General features: G+C 41.4%; 1 protein-coding gene across 7 annotated transcripts in view; it reads right to left on the bottom strand.

The window, feature by feature from the left end:
• Positions 1–25,030, bottom strand: part of TMEM131 (transmembrane protein 131) — a 276,973-nt gene that overhangs the window by 180,989 nt on the left and 70,954 nt on the right. Inside the window, exon 1 of one of the 7 annotated variants that reach the window (XM_059943531.1) lies at positions 8,903–9,497. The exons of 3 other annotated variants lie outside the window; for them this stretch is intronic. In XM_059943531.1, the coding sequence (XP_059799514.1) occupies positions 8,903–9,086 (184 nt within the window). In that variant the 5' untranslated portion in view covers positions 9,087–9,497. Of the gene's footprint in view, positions 1–8,902; positions 9,498–25,030 lie in introns of those variants that run through there. 3 more of the 7 variants (XM_059943532.1, XM_059943533.1, XM_059943538.1) reach the window with 3 other exon arrangements.

Here is a 25,030-nt window from a genome sequence, read left to right as displayed (position 1 = left end):
TCTTTTACCAAAAACTAGTTCACAACCCTTAGTCATACAATGCAGGTGTGATTTACAATAGCATCAAAAAAGAACAAAACATCTAGGAATAAATCTAATAACCAAGGAGGTGAAAGACTTGTACACTGAAAGCTACAAAACACTGCTGAAATAAAATGAATAGGACACACATAAGTGGAAAGACATCCCATGTTCATGGATTGCAAGATGTAATATTGTTAAGATATCAATATGACCCAAGACAATCTACAGGTTCAATGCAAAACCTATCAAAACCACGATAGCATTTTTTGCATAAATAGAAAAATCCATCCTAAAATCCATATGGACCCTGAGAAAACCATAATTCAAAAAGAGTCATGTACCACTATGTTTCACTGCAGCTCTATTTACAATAGCCAGGACATGGAAGCAACCTAAGTGTCCATCAACAGATGAATGGATAAAGAAGATGTGGCACATATACACAATGGAATATTACTCAGCCATAAAAAGAAACAAAATGGAGTTATTTGTAGTGAGATGGATGGACCTAGAGTCTGTCATACAGAGTGAAGTAAGTCAGAAAGAGAAAAACAAATACCGTATGCTAACACATATATATGGAATCTAAAAAAAAAAAAAAGGTTCTGAAGAACCTAGGGGCAGGACAGGAATAAAGACGCAGACGTAGAGAATGGACTTGAGGACACGGGGAGGGGGAGGGGTAAGCTGGGACGAAGTGAGAGAGTGGCATGGACATATATACACTACCAAATGTAAAACAGACAGCTAGTGGGAAGCAGCCACATAGCACAGGGAGATCAGCTCAGTGCTCTGTGACCACCTATAGGGGTGGGATAGGGAGGGTGGGAGGGAGATGCAAGAGGGAGGAGATATGGCGATATAGGTATATGTATAGCTGATTCACTTTGTTATAAAGCAGAAACTAACACACCATTGTAAAGCAATTATACTCCAATAAAGAGGTTAAAAAAAAATCCATATGGAATATCAAGGGAACCCAATAGCCAATCCTGAAAGAAAAGAACAAAGGTTGAGGTCTCACACTTCCTGATTTCAAAACAAATAACATAGCTAGAGTAATCAAAACAGTGTGGTACTAGTATAAAGAGAGATTAATAGACCAATGGAATAGAATAGAGAGCCCAGAAATAAACTCCCATGTACATCGTCACATGATCTTTATACAAGGGTTCCAAGACAACTGAATGGGGAAAGGACAGTCTCTTCAACATATGGTGCTGGGAAAACTGGACATCCACGTGCAAAAGAATTAATTTGGACCCTTATCTTACATCATATACAAAAAGTAACTCACAATGAATATCAAAATGTAAGACCCCAAACTATAAAACTCCTAGAAGAAAATACTACAGGGAAAGGCTTCATGACGTTGGATTTGGCAATGTTTTCTTGGATATGACATTAAGAGCACAGGCAACAAAAGCAAAAATAGACAGATAGACTACATGAGACTTAAAAACTTCTGTGAATCAAAGAATACAATCCTAAAAGGCAACCTACAAAATGGGAGAAAACACTTGCAAATCATTTATCTGATAAGGGGTTAATATCCAGAATATATAAAGAACTACTACAACTCAACAACAAAAATAACCCAATTAAAAAATGGGCAAAGGACTTGAATAAATATTTCTCCAAAAAAGATATACAAATGGCCAACAAGCATAAGAGAAGATGCTCGGGACTTCCCTGGTGGCGCAGTGGTTGGGAGTCTGCCTGCCAATGCAGGGGACATGGGTTCAAGCCCTGGTCCAGGAGGATCCCACATGCTGTGGAGCAACTAAACCCATGCGCTGCAACTACTGAGCCTGTGCTCTAGGGCCCATGAGCCACAACTACTGAGCCTGTGTGCCACAACTACTGAAGCCCACACGCCTAGAACCCATGCTCTGCAACAAGAGAAGCCACTGCAATGAGAAGCCCATGCACTGCAAGGAAGAGTAGCCCCTGCTTGCCGCAACTAGAGAAAGCCCTCGCGCAGCAATGAAGACCCAACACAGCCAAAAATAATTAAATAAAATAAATAAGTCTAAAAAAGAAAAAAGAAAAGATGCTCAATATCACTAATTATTACTGAAATGCAAATCAAAACCACAATGAGATATCACCTCACATATATTAGGATGGCCACTATTAAAAAAAAAAAAAAGAAAGCAATAACAAGTGTTGGCGAGGATGTGAAGAAACTAAATCTTTGTGCACTGTTGGTGGAACTGTAAAATGGTGCAGCTGCAATGGAAAACAGTATGGCAGTTGCTCAACAAATTAAAAATAGAACTACTATATGATCTAGCAATCCCACTTCTGGGTATATACCTAAAAGAATTAAGAGCAAGATCTCAAAGAGACATTTGCCCACCCATGTTCACAGCAGTATTATCCTCAATAGCCAAGAAGTGGAAGCAACCCAAATGTCCATTGGTGGATAAATGGATAAACAAAATGGGAAAATGATATATATGTGTATATATGTATCATTATATAAATATATATATCATTTTATAAATATATATCATTATATAAATATATATTATATATATTTTATAAATATATATATCATATATATAATTATATATATATGATATATATATACACAACAGATTATTCAGCCTTAAAAAGGAAAGATGTTCCATCACATGCTACGACATGATGAACTTTGAGGACAATATGCTAAGTGAACTAAGCCAGTCACAAAAAGTTAAATCCTGCATGATTCCACTGATATAACGTATCTAAAGGAATCAAATTCACAAAAAACAGAAAGTAGAATAGTGGCTTCCAGAGGCTGGGCGGAAGAGAAAAATGGGGAGTTGCTGTTTAATGGGTAGAGAGTATCAGTTTTGCAAGATGAAGAAGTTCTTGAGACCCATTGCCCAACAATGTGAATATACTTGACATTACTGAACTATACACTTAAAAATGGTTAAGATGCAGGGACTTCCTGGCTGTCCAGTGGTTAAGACTCCACGCTCCCAATGCAGGGGGCATGGGTTCAATCCCTGGTTGGGGAACTAGGATCCCACATGCCACACAGCCAAAAAAAAAGGTTAAGATGGTAAATGTTATGTGTTTTGTTTTTTACCGCAATTATATATAGAAATAAATAAATAAATAAAATGGGTCTGATGCTCTATCATGACAGACCATGTCAAGGATCTTCTTAGACCTTAGACATTTTTCAGACCTTTGCCCTAAGTGCTATATTCAACAAAATGAATCAAGAGTTATAGTTTTCTAAAAATCTTTCTAAAGCAATCACAAAGGAATGAAAGAAAAACTGATCTACTACGGATGATAATGACCACCTAATCCAAAAACACCTTCATAAGAATGAACAAAACACCAGAAATGAACATCTGGAGCTCCTAGACTTCTCACAGAAGTCTGAAAGAGATTTCACCACTGTCAAAAGCTGATGCCACTAAAAGCCTTTGGATATCTCCATTTCCTCTGAATACAGGGCCAGTTTCTGAGACTATTCCAAATGTCTAGACTAACTTGTCACACCAATCTAGAACTAAGAAGTACATGAATTCACAGAATGCAGTGTAATTTTAACCTAAGCAATATACCAGGTACCTAAATCATCAAGAACTAAGAGTCGAGTTAGTGGCTTCTAATACCAAATACCTGGATCCAAATACCAAATACCAAATAGCAAATTCCATGGATCATCCATTCATGAGTTTCCTTGGTTTCCTTTTAAGAACGTACACGATCCAGATGTGGCCTGTGATCATTTTAATGGTTAAGAAGTTAATAGAAAGTGATATAGATGCTTACGGTTGTTTAAAACAAAAAAAAATTCACCTCACTTGAACACTTAACACATTGGTTTTGCATGAACTGGCAGGACTGTTCTTTATCCAGCTGGTACACAACAGAATCTACTACCTTAAGTACTCATTCAGGATTAAACAGCTTGACTCTAGGGAGAGACGGCTTGCAAGGGAATCCTAGCTCAACTACCTACCAGCTCTGTTACCTTGGGAATATAACTTAATTTCTCTGTGCTTGCTTCATGATCTATAAATTGGGGTTTTATGAGGACTTGAAATATTAAAATCTAAAAGTAACAAAAGTGATGGTTTAGATAAGTATATGTTACTCATTTTAGTTACAAGAGAAAGCAACATGTAGGGAAGAAAAAAGTAGTGTCACCCTATGTCTTACTGTAGCAGAATTGCTAATACCTGCATCCAAGTTCAGAGTTTTACCTGTACTCTGGACTCTCAATCCAGGTTTCAGATATGAGAAGGGGAGGATAAGGTCATTCTAGGCAATGCTCTGTTTAAAACTGAATGCCTGAGGGAAGAGATATGGGAACATATGTATATGTATAACTGATTCACTTTGTTATACAGCAGAAACTAACACACCATTGTAAAGCAATTATACTCCAATAAAGATGTTAAAAAAAAACTGAATGCCTGTTATGTATCAATACATATTGCAGATGTTGATAGATGTTCTGCCCCATAGAAATTCCAGTCTGGGTGAAGAATGACACCCATAAAACAATTTAAGGAGCTAAACAAGGCAGTATATGATTAAGTGTCAAAATGAATGACAGCTGAGTAACAAAGACAGTGCAAATTCAGAGAGGGGACTGCAGGACTTTAGAGAAGTGGAGAGAGTTGGGAAGTGAGGGCCTAGGGCAGTGCCCCGGGCAGGAGGCCGGAGGCGGTGGGAGAGCTGCCCAAGAAAGTTAACAGACACTGATGCCACTCGGTAAACGGTCAAAATCGAGACCAACGTGGCAGAGAGAATAATCATGGCATTAATAAAAACTGGGAAACCAGAGGTAGCGCCAGAGAATTCTGCTCTGGACATGTGCAGCGTGTGGTGGTGGCCAGATGTGCATGAGAAGGAAGACAGCCAACGGGGACAACAGGGCAGGATGATAACCAAGAAGTACGAAGTCACAGCAACGAAGGAAGAAAAGTTCCAAGAAGCAGCTATCAACAGTGCCTGATGCTGCTTACAGCAGATAAGGAAAAATTCAGCCAGAGAAAAAAGGCCTCTCAGTCTGACAAGGCCAATCAGAAAGCTCAAGCTACATGCAGATGAAGGAGAATTTCTGAAAGAGCAAGCACCAACAATGATTTCATTTTCCCCCAAGAGTAGTTTTGCTTATTACTACCCTGGATGATAACAAATTAGATGATTTCACACCTACTCCCAAAAGCTGATTTTTTTGGCAGGTGTCTATGGGGATGGCTGCAGGGATTACAAAGAGGAGCAAAACTGTCCTTAGCAAGAGGAAGAGAGAACACACTTTTTCCAACTAGAGGATTCCAATGATCCAGGCAGGAGCAAACAGCTTTTCGTAAAAGCAAGCAACGAAAGTTCTTTAGTGAAGCACTATGAATGAATATTCTACTTACTAGGCCCTAAATTAAAAAGTAATCACTCTACCCCCATGCAAGGATTAAAACATTTCACTCTTAAGAAAATCACTCTTAAAAAACATTTTTACATTAGGAAGTAATAATTTGATTAGAAGAAAGTAAATACCACTCCTGATCAATTCTACCATCCTAAGACAAAAAAACCTAATCAAATTAGGTTTTTATCTCTTTTCTTCTGGCCTTTATTCCTAAGCACTCTGTTCATATGCTTTGGAGAGAGAACACTTTCGTACCCTCCTTCTGCACTTCTGTCACAAATACAGCTTTAATTTGTGCACGAAACTAAAGTATCTGGTAGACAAATTTAAAAGTCCTAAGAAAGACTGTCAAACTTCGCCCTGCCATAAATCGCAAATTAATGATAAAACACGTGACACAAACATAAATTGTCACAGACTAAAACAATCACATTCCTGAGAATTTATCCAACTTTATATTTACTAGATACATAAAATGTAGCTCTTCATTTATAATAAATTAAAAGACAACCATGCCCTCCAAAAACACATTTCACAATGAAACTATATTATACATGATATATGATGCTTTTTTTTAAAAGCTCTTATTTGCTTGTAATAATGAATGGGCTGATTTACAAATAAAAATACCACTAAAAGTTATACGTTTAAGATGTACACACATATTTTCACTATATATATTTTAATATTTTTTCACTACACACACACACACACCCCTGTTTTAACTCTTCTTAATATCTAGATCTTCGCTTCAAGAAAAATCTTGACACCAATCCAGAATAAGTAAGTTAATTGTAGTAATTACAGTAACTTCTATCTCTGGCAACTCTTTCAGAGGTCCTTACAAACTGTAGAGCAGAGTCAAAACATCTTCAAAGGTCCCTTTTCTCTGGGCTCACACCCCCATAGATCAGTGAAGACAGATGTTAAGATATAGGAGTGTTAAGACATACAGGATGTTAAGACAAAGAATGGCTCACGCTTCTGACTTAAAATTAACAACATCTAGTCCAAACATGAAAAACTGCATTAGCTATTTCTGCTGCTTTCCTTCCAAAGACAATGAGTTTTATTTTGTTTTGAAGATTTTCTAGTGAGATTCTGCTGCAATAGAAATATACTAAAACACAAAGTGCCCAGAGAAACATCATTAAAATTGCAGGTAAGTCTTAACTTTGAAAAATTATGATGGTTTATACTGCCAAAATAAACACAAAAAGTCCTCAGGATGTAAATGGACAAAGTGAACTCAGCTACCTTCAGAAATCTGCCCAGATTTTCTGGAAAAAAACCCAACAGCATCCTTTGGGGGGTGAATGGTGCCAAATTTGCGGTATCACATTCATGTAAGAAAATCAGTCTCACTTCTACTCAAACAAAAACTACTAGAATCTGATCAGCAAGGAGGCTGAAAGCACTGGCCATTTTTGGAGCTACCTTCATGGAATATTTGATTAGAGCCAGATCCATTTATGATGGGCAGAGTCCTGTGTTCTATATTAGTATAATTACCATCAATACCTTGAATAGCTAATTTCTCCATCCAAATTGTTCATCCAGACAAAACATGGGCCACAAAAGGTGTCTGATTCTGCCAGGACCTCTGGCTGATTCGACCACATCTTTTCATCCTTGTACACCCTGGCAGGTATTCTCCTCCCCTAACGCTTACATTTATGGGTATTAGAAGAGGTGTACTAAAACTTATAAACTATACAAAAGAGAAATTAGCAAATATAACCTAGGCTGACATTTCTCAAACAAGGGATCTGTTTACTTAACTATACACCGAGAATTAGCACATAAAATGGCTGTTGGAAAAATAAGCAGCAGAATGACAATACAAACTTAATGTTTTACTAGACTCAATCATTTTATTTCCCTGTGCTAATGACCCATGAATATAATCACTCACTCAAACAAATGTTAAATGCCTACTGTGTGCCTGGCACTGTGCAAGGTAAGCAAAGGCAGAGAAAAAGCAGGACACAATACCTGCCAAGTACTACTTTAAACTCAAGGAGATGTTAACTTATTGTACTATTTCAGACTTATTGGACACCAACTACATGCCAGGCTGTGCTGGGCACCATGGCCACACAAGAACCAACTGCAGATCTGTAACCAAAGATTAACTATGACAACCCCAGGTCTGACTAGTCCTAAAGCAGCAATATTTTATTCAGGAAATAATCTTGCCTCTGTCAATTAATCCTTTCTACAGATGGCAATTCTCTGAATAACTTCCACCTATGTTAACCCAGACTAAGGTTGTTTAGAGTTAAGTGAGAGAATGTACTGTTTTGAGCCAAAAAATAAACAGTAAACTGAAACACATTGCACTTTAACATTAATTTGGTTTGCTTTGCTGTTGCCCTCAGTAACAATAAAAAGCAAGTGACTTTAGTCGTAAAGTAGAAAGAACATCAACCCTAAAGTCATTGTGGCAAGAAATTATTTTCTTTCAGTGGCAGTTTAGTGTGAAACAGAAGCTAAACTAACAAGTTTTGCTTAGGTTTTTAGAAACCATTCACTTTTAGTGATTTCTTCATGAAGGCTCTGTGGTCACTCATTTCCCCAGGCTCAAAAACACGTAGTAATGACAAAATTACAGATCTGGTCTTCTCGGTTACAAAATGATTTTTAACCCTGTAAAAGTACCGGTGTTACAGTCATACAATACTAACGAGAGTTTTAAAAATAGGGGTCAGCCCTTAACTGTAAATTATAGATAAAGGTTTGCAAACTAGAAACTTGACATTGGTTTTTAAAGTCTTTCACATTAAAGACAATGACACCCAATTAGGTATCTTAAAACAGGTAAAAAATATAAACAGACTTTCAATAGCTTAATAGAGAGCTAAGCAGAATTGTGCTACAGAAAGACAGAATTGTTAGCTAAACAATCATCAATACTGCAAAGCGATACTGAAAAGGGAAGCTGAAAAAACAAGATTCCTCCCCACAAAATGTTTGAACAAATGCAAAGTAAAATTCGGTAAGCTATCTTGAAGCCTCTCCACCAGTCTCGCTATTTTTACATTTTAAAGTGAGCTCTGTTCGCACGCCGCTATTAAAACCGCAACCAAAAAAAAAGTGTCCTCAAATTTGCCTATTAACAGCAATCAAGTCTAAAAATATGCCCCTCCTACCTAGTGAGCCAAGTGGCAATAATATATGAGAACTCAGGAAGTTTTGAAATGGCAGTGACAGGAGACAAGAGGGAAGACGAGGGGAAGGAATCACGGAGAACAAGAGCAACTCCGTGCGGCCAACGCCGCGAGTTGGCATCCGAACCGCAAGTTCCCGGCTCGGGACGGGACTCGACCGAGCAACTTCGCGCCGGACCGAGCCCCGCGCTCGGCCGCCCTCCGAGCCCAGAGCCGCAGCCCTTCCTCCCCGGTCGCAGCCCGGCAGCGGCCTCCGCGAGGGCGCGGTGACAGCCGCGGGGCCGGGCCCGGGAGATGCCGGCCGGCTGACACCCACCTTCCTTCTCGGCCCGCGCCGCGGCCACGACGAGGGTCATCACCAGGTGCAGCGCTCCCAGGAAGCCGGCGGCCGCGCTCCGCGGGCCCCCGCCGCGGCTGGCCGCGGGCTCCAGACCGGCCCCGGGGGACGTGGAGGAGGCGGCGGCGGCTCCTGCTGCTCCTCCTCCGGCCCGCTTCCCCATCCCTGCCGGCCGCGGGCCGCCGCGCTCGAGATCCGGCGCGGTCCTTCTCGGCTAGTCGGCGGCGGCGGCGCGGGAGCCGTGGTCCGGGCTCTGGCCGCGGCGCCGGGGGCGAGAGCGGTTCCGGGCCCAGGGCTCGGGCTCCGGGCGTGGGTCTGGGTCCGTGCGTGCGTGTGAGCGAGAGTGTCACTCACGGCCTCGGCCTCGGCATCGCTTACGGAGAGTCGAAGCGGAGAGGCCGCGGGTCAAGCACAGCAGGCGGCCATACTGGAAACGGGCACGGGCCGCGGGCTCTGGGCGCTGGCCTGCGAGGGGCGGGGCGCAGCCCTGGGCACCGCCCCCGTCGTGTCGTCACCTGGGCGGCCCGCCCGTCTGTCTGCCCGCCCCGGGGTCCGTGGGTCGGAACTCCTCGTCCCGCCCTCGGAGGCCCTCGGCTTCAGTGGCCAGGCGGGACGAGGGCAGCACCCCCCCAACCCGTCACCGCTGGCCCGCCGGGGAGGAGGAGGAGGGAGGCAGGCCAGGGCCCAGCCGCCAGGACTTATGATGGCGGCTCAGGCTTCGCGGAGGCAGTGACGGCGATCACGTGAGGACCGGGAGGCCTGGACGCGCAGCCGCCCTGGTACGGGGGCGGGGCCGGGGAGGGGCTGCGGGGCGCTGGGGCAGGCTGGGACGCTGCTGTGAGCAGGGGACGAAGCCCTGCATCCCTGGTACTGCAATGCGAGAGCCTTCTAGAGGACTGAGTGCGCGTCCAGACCTCGAGGCCCAGCGCGGAAAATCCATTCCAGTGACTCCTCCTGGCCGCACCTCCGCCTCGCAGCCGCTTCGAGAATACCCACGGCCTGATTGAGTTCCTGGTGGCGCTGCCTTGGGGACGCGGACCTGCTCTATTCATCTTTGTAGCCTTCAAGACATAAAACCCAGGAACGCTTAATGGAATCCTCCTGCCCTTGGATTGTGCCCACTTTGCTGCGGGAAAGCCCTTTGGGGTGTGTGTGTGTGTGTGTGTGTAAAGCAGCAGTGTCCCTGGAGGCAGAGGGCAGACTGTTCTTCAGAACAGCGTCCAATGTTCATGCTGGCTTTCTCCGTCTTGGAATAATTCTTAAGACATTTTATTCACATATTTCCTTCAAGGCTCAACACAAATGCGGTCTCTCTTCCTTCAGGAAGCCACCTCATGCCTCTTAGATGCCCTTTTCATCTTAGGTCAAGGTTCTTCGTGGGCGTGGCTGTTCGCTACAAACTCTCTCTTTAATCAATTAGTAACTTCCCCTAATTCCTAATTTAGTAACTATCTTAGTAACTTCCCCTAACTACAGAGCCGTTTGCTTATGCTTAGGAGGATTTGTTGAGTGAATCCTCGTATGAAGGCCAAGTCCACCCCTAATAGGTCTTGGAACAAACTACATGGGAAAATAAAATTTCAGGAAGACTTACAAAAGAAACTCAAAGTGCTAGCCTATGCAGTAGTCTTCTTTGTCAAGCAAGCACTTTATATTTTAATAGCCTTACCCTGATTTTTGAAAAGCACTTTTACTTTTCTGAATATTAGAGTCAGAATTTAATCGAATTTTGTTCTCGATATAATTAAATAGGAATAATTAGTATTATCTCTAAGTTGGCTTTTCCATGTTTGTATCTGGAAGGCTTTTAACTCACCTAAGAAATCAAGCCCAAGGATGAGTAACTGAGTGCCTTAGCTGGGTCAAAACTTACCTTCAATGTGCGGCACAAGGACTCAGCAGCCCTTCACCGACTACCAGGTTCAGGGCAGACAAGCCTCTTCAACCATGAAATGCTCAGGTTCTCTTACACAGGAATCGACCACATCCTCTGATTAGCCTGAGGCTCAAGAGCCCCATGGGAACTAAGCATATGGCTATAATTGGAGCTTAGACATATACAGACCTGTTTGATCAGAGGCTGATTTCTCATGAAGCTAATGAAGCTTAAGCTTTAGGGCCCCTCTCTTGCACAAGTTTCTTCCAAGGCCCTGCATCTAATTGTGTGTTTATAAGTTTGTATTCTTGTTCTTTAAGCCCCCCACCCCCAATAGCTGTGTAAGCATTTAGGGCCCACCATACCTGTACCCCCCCTGTGCCTGATGGATGTTGGGAGTCACAAGGGTGATGATGGAAGTTTGTTCCCAGGAAAGGGCAAAGAGACTGCTGAGAGAATAATAATAAAAGAAGAACTTACTGGACAGCTTGGTAAACTGTGTTGGAGAGCACCTGGAGTTGAACCGCCATCACCCCATCATCCCCTCTCCCCCAACAGCCATGTGCCTTGGGAAGGAGAGAACTACGTTAAAACTGAAGGAACTGGGAATTCCCTGGCAGTCCAGTGGTTAAGACTCCGAGCTTCCACTGCCGGGGCCCGGGTTCGATCCCTGGTCAGGGAATTAAGATTTCGCGAGCTGCACAGTGCGGCCAAAAAAAAGAAAAAAAAAAAAGCGAAGGAATTATCACCAAGGACCCTTCTGAAGTTCCAATTAGCAGCAGACACCCCTCTAATCCCCTTTGGGGAATTAGAGAGACCTGGGCATTTGGCAGGCTATTTCACTGGCAGAATCAGCGAAAAGCGGCTAAACCTGTGCTTCTCACAGTGTCGTCCCCAGACCAGCAGCGCCAGCATCACCTGGGAACTTATCAGACATGCACATTAGCAGACCACATCCCGGCCATGTGGAATCAGAAACTCTGGGTTGAGGTCCTGCAGTCTGTCTTTTAACAAGCCATTGGGTGATTCTGATACATGCTCAAGTTTAAAGACTATTGCACTAAGTTGGAACATGCCAGAACTACAAACAGTTGGGACTCCTCACCTTCTAGTCAACTTTGTTCTCTACCCAGATTAGTAAACTATCGGAAGCAGAGTTAAAAGGGACTCAGGTGAACTTGGGCTTAAATCCCAGCCCAGCCTTTATTAGCTACATGATGCTAGGCAAACTACTCAACTATTCTGGCCTCAGTTTCCTTATCTGTATAATGATATCTAATAAATTGGGGGAAATTAAAACACCATATGAGGCACAGTGAAAGTTGCAATGATCATTGATTTATACTCCCACTTCATTCCACAAAATATCTAAGGAGGCTTACAAGAATACTTTCATTGCAATAAAAATATATATGAATTAAAATTTGGGACCTGGAGGGGAAAATACTGTTGGAGTCCCCAGGGCTCCATCTCACTGGCTCAGTGGTTGACTGCACATGGGCTCCTGGTATTTGACACCATCTATACTCTTTTTCAAGTCTCAACTTTATGTCACCAGCCAGACCTCACTGTCCCTGTTGCTGCATCTATTTGACATCTTAAACTCACATGAACTCCTAATCTGCTCCCCAAACCGTTTCCACCCACAGCTTTTCCTGTCTCCAGGGCAACTCCAACCATCAGTTGCTGTTTCTCATCACCTCCATGGTATACTCTGGGATGAGCCCCATCATCTTCTGCCTGGATTTCTGCAAGAACTTCCTAACAGGTTTCTCTGTGCCCAACTGTAAAAGGAAAATTTTCCACTTATAGCCCTTGCCTAGGAGATATCAAAATGGGATGCTATGTTATTACCGCAACTGGTTCAAACCAACTGAAGCTGATAAAGGACTGTGAACTTTGAGTGACCCCTAGGCCAGACCCTTATTAGACCTAACTGAAGACTTGTTTCTGCCCAGTGAACAAAGTTCCCTGTTTGATCCAGCACTGTTCTTTCCTATGAGAGTGCTGGTTTTCAATCTTAGATTAGCATCACCCCCATGAACCCCCCTTTCCTCTTTCTAGCACTTAAAAAACCCTGACTTTTCCCAATTCATGAATTAGTAAACTTTTTCACTGATGTGTTTCCTTGCCTGACAAGTATATAAACTCAGCTTTGATTTTATTTTTTTAAGTTCTGGTGGTATTTGCTTTCTTTTTTGACATAAATTTGCATGTTTATAGTCTATTGTCCACACAGCAGCAGAATGACCATTTAAAACATAAGATACCTCGCGTCCCTCCTGCAGTGGCTCCCATCTCAGGGTAAAAACCAAAGGTCTTCTGCTGGCCCACGTGGCTCTACACAATCTGGCCCCCCATGAACTTTGACTTCCATTTCTACTGCACTCCCCTGGGGTCAGTTAATTTCAGCTGAACTCACCTCCATTGTGTTCCTCAAACATACCAGGGATGCTTCTTCTCCAGGGCCTATGTCCCAGCTCTTCCCTCTGTCTGAAGTGCTTTCTCCTCCCCCAGTTCCCTGCTTGGCTCACTTTCTCACCTCCTTTCAGTCTTAGCTCTGTCATCACCTTCTTAGCGAAGCATACTCTGATCACCATTGTTAATACTGCAGTTTAATAATATATCCAACCCCAAGTCCCAATCCTCCTCACCCTGTGCTCATTTTTTCTTTTTCCATAAAATTTATCACTCTCTATAATACTATTTAATTTACTTATTCATTATGTGTTGTCTTGATCTGTCTTTCACCTCCATCTGTTTTGTTCACTGATGTATCCCAAGCTTCTGGAATATATTAGGCTCTCAGTAACACTTATGGAATGACTGATGTATGGATGAATGAATGAATAATTCCAAAAGATAAAGATGGGTAAGACATAGTCCTTTCCCTCAAGGGAACTTAAAGTCTTAGTGGATAAGATAGATAGGTACAAAATGTAATAGGAGGGAGTGAACCAAAGGAGAGATGAGGAGGAGAATTAAATGAAGGCAACTCTGGGTTCCACCAATATCTTTATTTATCCAGCCTTTGCAACTTCTACTGTTTTCCCTTTGTTTTCAGTTATCTTTCATCTAGTTCAGAGTATGAATAAAGCCCACAGCAATAAGGGAATAAGAAGAAATGTAGCATACTGACAATCTTCTTTAATACACAGAGTAATCTGCTCATTTTGTCTGCTGCATGCCTTATTCCTTGGTAGGTTTTCCATGGCATTATTCTTAAAAAGAAAAAAAATCAATTCATGAAGCCCCAGGTTTAAGTCTGTTCAATTATTAGGTAAATTGCTGTAGCCTAGGGTAAGGCAGATAAACCCCAGAAAGGTTCATGCTGCAGGATGAGGATAGTAGCTTTGGGAGATGGTGGGTTGAGCCCACTATTTATGTGGATTTCATCCGTGTGGCCTAATACCTAAAGGTATTAGAAGCTTTTTACTCAGATATTCCAAGAAAACTAGATGCCTTTGCAGTTTCCAAATTTACTTGAACTAAGGCCTCATCGATGACTGTAACTGCTACCACATTTACACCTCTACGAATACGCATTTTGCATTAAATGCTAGAATTAACTATGGTTTTGTTCAACATTTTCCTTCCAAGCTAACTGACACATTTTACAAGCCTATGTTAGTCTTTCTAGCATTCTCAAAAAACATTTCCATGGCAAACAGCCTAGTTGGAAATAAACCAAAATTTCAGCCTGCCGTTTCAAAGTCTCAACAGACTCCAGTACCTAACTGTTAATCCTATAACTTTTTGAGCTGTTTCATGTGGTTTGGTGGTCTTTCCATTCAAAGGAGGAAAATAATATTCTTGAGGACAGAGGGTACCTCCAGTATTTTCCCTGTTCCTCTCACCTCCTGTACCATTGTCCTCTCTCATACTCAATAAGAACTTTGATATGGAATTTTAGGCTGCCCTGACTTTCTGAACTTTCCTGAACACCATTATTAAAGAAACCTACTTCAGTAATCATTCACCTGTACTTAAGATATCATGGTCGGGTGTTAATTAGCAGCCTTGGAAAGCCACTGGGAGGCGGGGTAATGACATTGAACAATGTATTGACAGACTTTGGTGTTCCTACCTCTCCCTATTATTTAACCTAACTGTAAAGATTTCAGGAATATTCAGTTAAGATGAGGACCAATATATTTAAGATGCTCAGATGGAGACCAGAAATGATGAAAAACAAAATTAAAACATTAATGTATGACAGTAAAATAATAACATTAGCTGAGATGAAGATGCAGAAGGAGAGACACAATTCTCTCTGCCAAGTCTAGTGTGAGTTCCCTAAATGGGGAATCAAGAATTGGCCATTATGTATGGAGCTGGTAGTGGCGGTCTGAGAGCAGATATCATAGCTGTAACACACACACACACAGACACACACACAGACACACACACACACAGACACACATGCCTAAGCAGTGTTTTCCATAAAGTGAATTCTACCTTCTCTAAACATCATTACTTTAATTTCCAATATTTTAACCACAAGTTAAATTTGGTGTTGTAAGTCTGGTATTGTAAAACCATACAACGTGTCTGGCAAAATGTCTTTATGACCATGAGTTAACAAGTCTTTGAATTATTCTGAAAAGAAAGGTGTCAGCAAAGAAATAGTCTGTGTCAGAGAAAGACAAATATCATATGATATCACTTATATGTGGAATCTAAAAAAAATGATACAAAAGAACTTATATACAAAACAGAAATAGACTTACAGACATAGAAAACAAACTTATGGTTACCAAAGGAGAAGGGGGGGAGGAAAAAATTAGGAGTTTGGAATTAACATATACACACTACTATATATAAAATAAATAACCAACAAGGACCTACTGAATAGCACAGGGAACTATACTCAATATTTTGTAATAACCTATAAGGGAAAAGAATCTGAAAAAGTAGATATATATATATGTATAACTGAATCACTTTGCTGTACACCTGAAACTAACACATTGTAAACAACTATACTTCAATAAAAAAAGAAAAGAATTTACAAAAAAAAGAAAGAAAGGAAGGGAGGAAGAAAGAAAGAAAGGAAAGAAGGAAAGAAAGAAATAAAAAAAAGGAAAGAAAGTCTGCGCAAGCTCTCAGGGGGAATATTTGTGTTTCAGAGTTAGTCTACATTATGGTTAGCATCTGAATTCTATCATAAAGGTTTGATGCTTTGAATCCCTTTGATAGTGCACAGGCCAGGGAATATTAATAGCAGAGTCCTTGATCTTCATAAAGTATGTGCTCTGTCACACGATGGAAAATATGATTGCAAATAAAAGAACGATTCTTTTTGTTGGAGAAAACATTATTCTCTTTTTGACAATGTGGTTTTACTAGTTGTGAATAGCCTTACACCAAAAAATACACAGTATTTTAGAACAAGAAATGGACCTTAAACCTTTAGTTGAGGATGGCTTTGGAAGTACCCCCTCCATGTGCAGCTATTGTTGGGCAATTATGCAGCCTCTCTAAATATGTTTCCAGTTTTGTGTTTTTAAAAATGGTACAAAAAATTAACTACTGAAAGCTAGTTGTAAGGATTAAATTAAGTTCCACGGAACTATCTAGCCTGTGTAAGATGCCCAGTAGTGTCACTTTTGTAATAATGATTATCATTACAGAACAGGAAACCGAGGCCCAGAAATGAAGGGAGCTGTCCAAGGTAACGGAAGGGCAGAGGCATGACGCTCCAGGCCAGGGTTTCATCTTTTGTTTCAACTTCAGGTCCATTTAATATTTTATACATCTAAGGTGTTTTATTTGTCAGGGTGCTCTTTTAATTATTGTATTGCGCTTATAATAATGTCAAAGCCCGAAGAATTAAGATTCCACTGCTCTACCTAAACGACAGCACAGATCAATTCAGTAAAATCATAAGAGGTGAATCCAATGGTCCCTCAAGAGGGTTCTCGCTAAAAGGTTATTAGCCATTGCTTGACCTTCCCTGAAATCACCTGCTCAAGCCTAAACACTTTGCATGAGTCAAGGTAGGCCAGGTTATGCCTTGATAACATACAACCTCAAACTCTCAGTGACTTCAAACAACAAATTTGTTTCTCTCATCTGCTACCTGTTCCTCCAGGACCCCAGGTGATGGAGTAACCTGAGTCACTCACTATAGCACGGTGAAAAGAATGCTTCAGAGGGGCTTGTAATGGAAATTAAATTATCTGATGAGAACTGACATTTCATCACTTCCACTCACAACTTTTGGTAAGAACAAGTCATGTGGCCACACCTCACTTTAAGGGACTGAGGAACTGTAATCTCTCCTGTGGCTGGAAGGAGAGAGGGTGGGATGATCTAATAGCCCTAATGACAACTTCAGGCTTTAACCTTTTTTTCTTTCCTTCTTGGAAAATAAGAAGCAGCAGCCTGAAAAAAGATGATGGAAACTGGTTTCAGTTTCTCATGATTTATCACATTGTAAAGAACAACTTAAACTTTTTATCATTTATGCTTTTTTTTGTTTTGTTTCATGGTTTAATATATTTTATTGTGAATATTATCACCAATGAATGCTTTTAAAAGCAGTTGGGGGGATTCCAATTTTAATTTTTAGAGTTTGTACATTAAAAAGGCAATAAAAGGGACTATTGGAATACTGGCTGGATTTTTGATGAAGAATTTTTAATTATCTTAGATGTGATAATGGTTATTGATTTTTTAAAATGAGAATTTATCTTTTAGACATACATCCTGAAATATTTATGAATGAAATTATATGATGGAATTTGCTTCAAAATAATCTACAGGGTAAATGGAGGCAGTGCGTAGGGTTATAGAGGAAAGATTAGTCATGAATTGATCAGTTGCAGCTGGGTGATTGGTGCAGGGGTTCATTATGCCAGTCTCTCTACTTTTAGGTATGCTTGGAATTTTCTCTTTAAAAAAAAAAGCAATAATAGGCTTTCAGCTGCTTCAGCCCCAGATCTAGCTTCTCTATATATGGCTAAGAAGGAATCCTAGACCATCACTTGTGCCAGTGGGGCCTGACCAGAGACACCAAGTCATCAAGCCCTGGGTCATATTTCATCCAAAGAATTTTTATACTTGCCAAATATTTGAAACAACCAAACTTAGCCCAGGGTGGCAGGAGATAATGCCCATGCCTTGAAACATCTGGTGGGACCACAGAACCACTTCCTCTTGCCTGCTGAGGAGGCCGAGTGCTCAGAGCCTCCTGAGGCCACAGTTGCTGGCACAGTCCAACACCTAAGACTTGAGTCCAACCCTGAGCCAAACTCCTCTTCTTAGGTTACTCTGTGACCCTGGCAGGACACCAAAGTTCCTTTGGTCATTAACAGGGTGCACAGAGACCTTTGATCTCTTTGAGGCGTACAGAAAGGTGTGGGGCCTGAGCCTGGGCCACACAAAGACCATGGGTAGGACACAAGGGCTACTATGAATGTTCCTCTGCCCCCTAAGACCCCTGGTCTTCAGGTAGATCTTCTCCCCTGAGCCAGTCCACTCTCGGCTTCAGCCACTGCCAACGTATTCTGACGGAAGCACTACCTGTGAGCATCACCAGGGTGATACCTGGCATATAACCCATACTCCCTCTATGAGCACTGCTCCCTTGCCCACAGGGGTGGACCTCTGGTCATGGGTTTTATCCTCCATGATCTTGTTTCCCTGCCATAGTTGATTGGCTATGAACTCCTATCCCAGGCTGGTCCAATCAGATTCTCTTGAAATTTATGACTAAGAAATATGAACATGGAGGATGAATTCTGAGTTATGTAAATGACGAGAGCTTACATAGGACCATCGACAAACTCCTGCTGCAGAGTCCCCATAGCTGCCTTGAGCCTCACTCTCCTGAGGACTGGTTGCTTAGCATTTCCAGATGCCATGAGACAATCCAGTATCACCAAATATGTATATATTTACACATGTATGTATATGTATGTACATATATTTTTTTACATATGTCTCCATAGGTATACATATTGAGATCTCTTTCTGTTTTGAGTGCCTTGAAGAGTGTGTGGGATGCTCCAGGATGATCTCCAATGATCTCCACATTCTGTTGTTCACAGCTTTCTGTACCCCCCACCCCTGAGTATGGGCTGAGTCTAACATCACAGAATAAATAATAATAATAATAAACAGAATGTGGCAAAAGTGATATGACTTTACTTAAAGATTAGGTTACAAAAGTCTCCCTCTGTCCCCTCAGGGGGACAAAAGCTGCCGTGTTATGAATAGCTCTGTGGATAGGCCCCCTAGTCAAGGCTCTAGCCCAGAGCCAGCAAAGACCTGAGGCAGCCAACAGCCACATGAGTGAGCTTGGAAGATAACTGGGAGCCTTGAGATGACTGTGAATACAGGCCAGGCTGACCCTTCGATGACAGACTTGTGAGAAACCTGAGCCAGAAGCACCCAGATGAGCCATACCCAGATTCCTGATAATAAACGCATGTTGTTTTGAGCAGCTAAGTTGGGGCTAATTTGTTACACAGCAATAGATACCTGATACAAGGGGTTGTGAATATTAAAAAGAAAAAGAAAACCTTAAAAACTGATGAAAATGAAAGGAGAACTAGACTAATCCAAAGTTACCAAACTGATTTTCATATTCCTCTATCAGTATTTAATAGAAAAAGTAGACAGAAATCATGAGAACAGAGATTTACACAACACTTTCCACCAACTTGACCTAATCAATGTTTCTGGAACACTCCACCTAAGAAGAACAGAACACACAGTCTTTCCAAGTGCTTATGAGTTTATCAAGATACACCATCTCCTGGGCCATAAAACAGTCCTCGATAAGTTCATCAGGACTGAAATCATACAGAGTATGTTCTTTCACCACCATGGAATTAAAATAAAAATCAATAGAAAGATATCAGGAATATGAAAACCCCAACATGTTTGGAAATTAAACACTTTAATTAATGCATGCGTCAAACTGGAAATCTTAGAATATATTTCTAACTAAAGGATAATGAAAACCCAACATATCAAAATCTGTGGGATGAAGTTTATGTATCACTTAGAAGGAGGATAACTTTAAATGCTTACACTAGAAAAGAAGAAAGTTTCAAATCAATGATGTAGGCTTCTGCCTTAAGAAGCTATAAAAACAGAAAATCAAGCTCATAAAAATAGAAAGAAGTAAATAATAAAGATAGGAATGAAAATTAATGAAATAGAAAACAGGCAAACAATAGAGAAAAATCAATTAATCTCAAAATTGGTTGTTTGAAAAGATCATTCTTTAGATTCCACATATCAGTGATATACGATATTTGTCCTTCTCTGTCTGACTTACTTCACTCAGTATGACAATCTCTAGGTCCATCCAGTATAGCACAGGGAACTCTACTCAATACTCTGTAATGACCTATATGGGAAAAGAATCTAAAAAAGAGTGGCTATATGTATAACTGATTCACTTTGCTGTACAACAGAAAGTAACACAACATTGTAAATCAACTATACTCCAATAAAATTTTTTAAAAAAGAAGAAAAGATCATTCTCCTGGTTTCCTACTTTCCTTGCTTTCATCTTGGATTCTCATCTTGACTCTCAGACGTGATTTTCAGCTCTGACTGCATGATGAAGACTCCAGCTTCTATTCCCTGCATCCACTCTAGTCAGTTTATTAAGAGGTATTAGAAAGATCACAGTGTCCTTAGAAGAGCTAAAGGGACATATTGGGCTGAGCTTTTACAGACATTGTCCACAATCTGTTCACAGAACCAACCTGGTCAGGAAGGTCCATCCCCAGAACTGCCTCTGCCTCTGCCCAGCACACAGGCAATGTGGGTGCCCTAGGTCCTGCCCATTTCCTCTTGGAGTTGGCTTCCAAGCGGTGTCTCACAAGTCAAATATCTGTACTCCAGTGGAAAGGGAGGCTGGAAAAGTTAAGATCTGGCTTCTACAGTTGAAGGTAAATTCACAATCTGGGAAATCATCAAAATATGGAGAGGATGTTTACAGGATTTTGGATAGACTCCCGCTTGCCAGTTCTCCTCTGAGTATGTTCTCTTGTATAACTAGCTCCACCATTCCTCCGTCATTCCCACAAAGCAGGGGAATGCTACTTTCCGGACATTTCCTCCCACGCATGGCATGCTTGCCCAGGGTATCCTTTATGCATTAATTCAATATATGTTCATCGAGTCCCTACTACATGCTAGGCACTGTGACAGCAAATCAGCAGTCTGTGACCTTGCAGACCCTACCAGGGTTCATTAGGACACTTCCACTGAAGGTAAAATAAACTGACTCAGGCCAGATTAGCCAGAAAGGCAGACATTATTATAAGAAAAACGGAGTGTCTCATAGACCCCCGAGTTGGAGCTATGGCTGGGTTTCAGAAAGGGAGTTGGAGGAGGAATGTCTCGGAGGACATTTTCCCTCTATGTGCCTCTCGTGTGCTTCACTCCTACCCTTGAAGATGTGTGTTCTGTTATGCCCCATGGCATAAAACATGTTGGGCTGCAGTGTCTGTTCAAAACACAGAACAGACAGAACCAGAATTTCAGACTGTCAATTCTCAGGAAGGAGTAGCAGGACCCATTAGATGTGTTTGCGTGGGTGCAGGGGTGGATGGGAAGGGTGGGGGAGTATTTCGGGATAGTCAAGGCTACCAGGGGCTCTTCCACTCCTGGTAAGAGGGGCAGTAAAAGGATCACTGTGAGCTGAGTTGATACCTTAAATATTATACTAATTTCCTAGGTTGCACAAGTAGGTATCTGATAGTGTTTGGACTTATTGCTGGAGGCTACAAAGTAAGTGACATTCACCCGGATTTGGGTTCTGCATAACTTAACAGAAAAATCTAGAATCAAATATGAACGCTAAAAAGCAGCAAGTTAACTTAGCTGCACCTCACATCTTTGCACAATTTGTCCTTTCCTGTGCTCTGAGACACCACTGCACCCGTCAAAGCTATTCTCATTGTCACCTGGCACCTGACTCCTGGGAGATGGGCCATGCAGCGGCCAAGGGCCCAAGGGCATGAGAGAATGCTTGAGGAAAATGTTTCTCATTGATTAAAAAAATAATAATAATGATATACCTTGGGCTGGGAAATCCGTAATTTTTTAAAGTTACAATTAAAATATTCTTTATATTTTTTCTCAGCTAGTCCATTCCTACCATAGAAAGAGGGAAGGGTCAGGCAGAGGAGGTGAAGGAGAAACAGGCTTTCCAGAGCCTCACTGTCTGGGGTCTTGCACGGGTGGGATGGTCCCTGGGTCACCGCACTTTGCGGCAGAGAGAGGATTCTTGCCCCCGCTCAGCTCTTGACCTGAGTTTTGAGGTCAGGTTCGCCCTTTTCCTACTCTCCAGGTCCCCAGGGCTCTGAGCTCTGATGTGTCCTGGGGAATTTCCTCTCCAGCTTCTCAGGCCCGGGTTTGCGGTTTCCAGACAGTCTTGCAGACCACACCCCGCCCCCCGCCCGTGGTCCCTGCAGAGCCGGCCCACCACCATCCAGACAGCAGCCAGGCCATCATCCTGGGATAAACCAATCTGTTCTTCAAAGGCAAGTTTTCAAAAATCCATTTCTCCACAATTAAGCATAACATTTTGTGTAGATTATTAAAAACAAATAAATGTGAAAAAATTAAATGTGATGCAGTATCCTCCAGTGCCTATTTTGTAAATTTCAGATAAATCAAAACAACAAAGGTAAACAAAAGGGAATTCTTCCTATGGGTTTGGAGCGAAGCTCTTGGGACGCAGAGCAAAGATACTTCTTTCTTCCTAAAGCTTCCAAGTGCACAGCGCGTGCAAGTAGTATGCGGGGGAGTTCAAGCTGTGTTGCTGGACATTGAGAAGCATTTTAAAGCTTTTTTGCCTCTTGATCACTTTTCTATCTACAGAAGTTTGTATTTTAATGGGAAATTGTGGAAGGAATACAATATTTTAGAATCTGGTTTTTTTTTTCCCCTACATTGAATTGGGATGTTTTATGTGGATTATGTCATGAGGAGGTAAGGACTTAATTAAAATAATAAATGTATTGTAAAACTATTTTAAATTAGATTTATTCTTCTTGTCCATTAAGGAGATAAACAGAACATCTCAGAATAACAGAAATTTAAAAAGATTTTATTGTTTAATTAAAGAATCCCTTGACACATAAAACATTTGCAACCACTGGCCCTACATCATCGTTAAGGCTTAGGCTCAGGGCTCAGAATGCCTCAATTGTTTGTTTGCTTGTTTTTAACTTACTTTTTGATATAATCGTATTCACATGTGGTTGCAAGAAATAAAACCAGGAGAAATTCTGTGTACCCTTCACCCAGTTTCTCCCAATGGTAACATCTTGCAGAAATATATACTGTCAAAAGTAAGAAATTAACATTGGAACAATCCATAGCGCCTATTCAGATTTCACCAGTTTTAATGCATTCATTTATTTATTTGTGTGTGTGTTTAGTTCTATCCCGCTTTATCACATGTAGATCCATGTAACCACCATCTCAATCAAGATACAGGGCTGTTCCATCACCACGAGGATCTCTAGTTACTCTTAGCTAGTCACCTCCCTCATTTGCAGTTGAGAGCCTATACTATCCGTTTCCCTATGGAAGCTTGGAAAATGTGGGACCATGAACTTCTCAACCTTCTCTTAACATTTCCAAATCAATACTGCATAAGGGAAAACACTATTCAGAAATGCCAATTGGATAGTTTTAGGTATTTAGGTTTTGTCACAATCTTATTCTTTTGCTGAGTAATTTTACATATGTTTTAGGGAACATTGTTCCCTAAATGGAAGCCCATTTCTGCTGCTACAGTTTTTATTTTTGGTCAGTTTCTCTTTCATCAGTGAAGCTATGCATCCAGGTGGCGTTTACCGGTCTTTTAGAAGTCATTTGATTTAGCCTTAGATTGTGACAGGGCTCTGGGCATACTGTCAAGGGAACAGTCCCCCTACTGTGCCAGCTGGCTGGTTATCTGTGGCTATCATGTGTATAAAGCATTTTTATAAGTTCCCAGAACTCTCTGCTTAAATGTCAGCTCAACAGAGAGGCCTCCCTGACCACCTCTAAAATAGCATCTGTCTCCTGTCTCTCTTCATTCCTTTACCCTACTATATTTATCTTCAGAGCACTTGTCACCACCTGACACATTATATATTTATTTGTTTACTCTCTTTCCCTCACCTTCAGAATGCAATCTTCAGGAGAGAAGGAGCTTGTCTATTCCCTGCTATATTTCTGTTACCTAAAGTGGTCTCTAACACATGGCAGTTTTAGAATGACTGAATGAAATGAAGGAGAGAATAAATGAATTCTCCTGCAATTAGTGAAGGGAGGAAAGGGGGGCAGGCAATGATACCTGGCATTTCTCCCAGAGAAATGGGAGGAGAGATGGTGACTTGAACAGGAAGGACTCAGGGTATGTTAGTTATCTACACTCCAGCCACAGAGCAGAGGAGAAAGGTTCCCAACATGAAGGCAGAGATAACAGTAACGAAGGTAATGACACTAGCAAGTCTGTGGCAGGGATGGATTGCAGTTCACAAACCTGGGTGTGCAAGAAAAACAACTTTACTTTCTATAACTCAGGCCAGTTCTGATTTTGAGGCTTGATTTTGGCATGATGGAGGCACTTAGCAGCAGTAGAATTACTGTCCTGCTGCACCTTTGCCAGGAGTGGGAGGTATATATTCCCTGCGGTGGGGTGGAGGGTTGACTTCATCCACAGATGGCTGCTCCTGCCTTTCTGCACGGACTGGAGAGACTGGGGCCCATCACTGTTCTGAGCCTGTCCCATCAGGATTTCTCATTCATCTGCTTTCTGACTCACCCACTGGGTTCTGTTACAAGAAGGTGATTTCCCTACAACTATGTTCTGCTTTTTAACCATGCCTGTAATTTCTGTTCTCAATTCCATGGTAAGTTTCAGTTCTTTATTCTCATCCTCCGTATGAGAACTTTCCTCTGATTCTCAGGCCTAAAGGTTTGGTAATAAAATGAGGTAGTTTTGCTTGGAGACTCTTACACTGCCTTCGTTCCTCATGAATGTTATAGAAAATTTCCTAATTAAGATATCTCATTTATTGCGGTAGGATTCTTCCTAAATCAAGTACTTAGTTTCATTTAAATCATGGGAATGTACTATAGCCATATAGATTAATAAGACATTAGTACTTGGGTTTCTTTTATTATAAGTGAATTATTCATCTGAATAAAGTATCTCTTGAGAAAAAAAGAAAATACCAATTTATATGCAATGGTAGCCAAAA

Source organism: Balaenoptera ricei, chromosome 13 (assembly GCF_028023285.1).
Source record: "Balaenoptera ricei isolate mBalRic1 chromosome 13, mBalRic1.hap2, whole genome shotgun sequence".
Classification (NCBI taxonomy): domain Eukaryota; kingdom Metazoa; phylum Chordata; class Mammalia; order Artiodactyla; family Balaenopteridae; genus Balaenoptera; species Balaenoptera ricei.
This window is presented reverse-complemented; position numbering and strand designations above follow the sequence as displayed.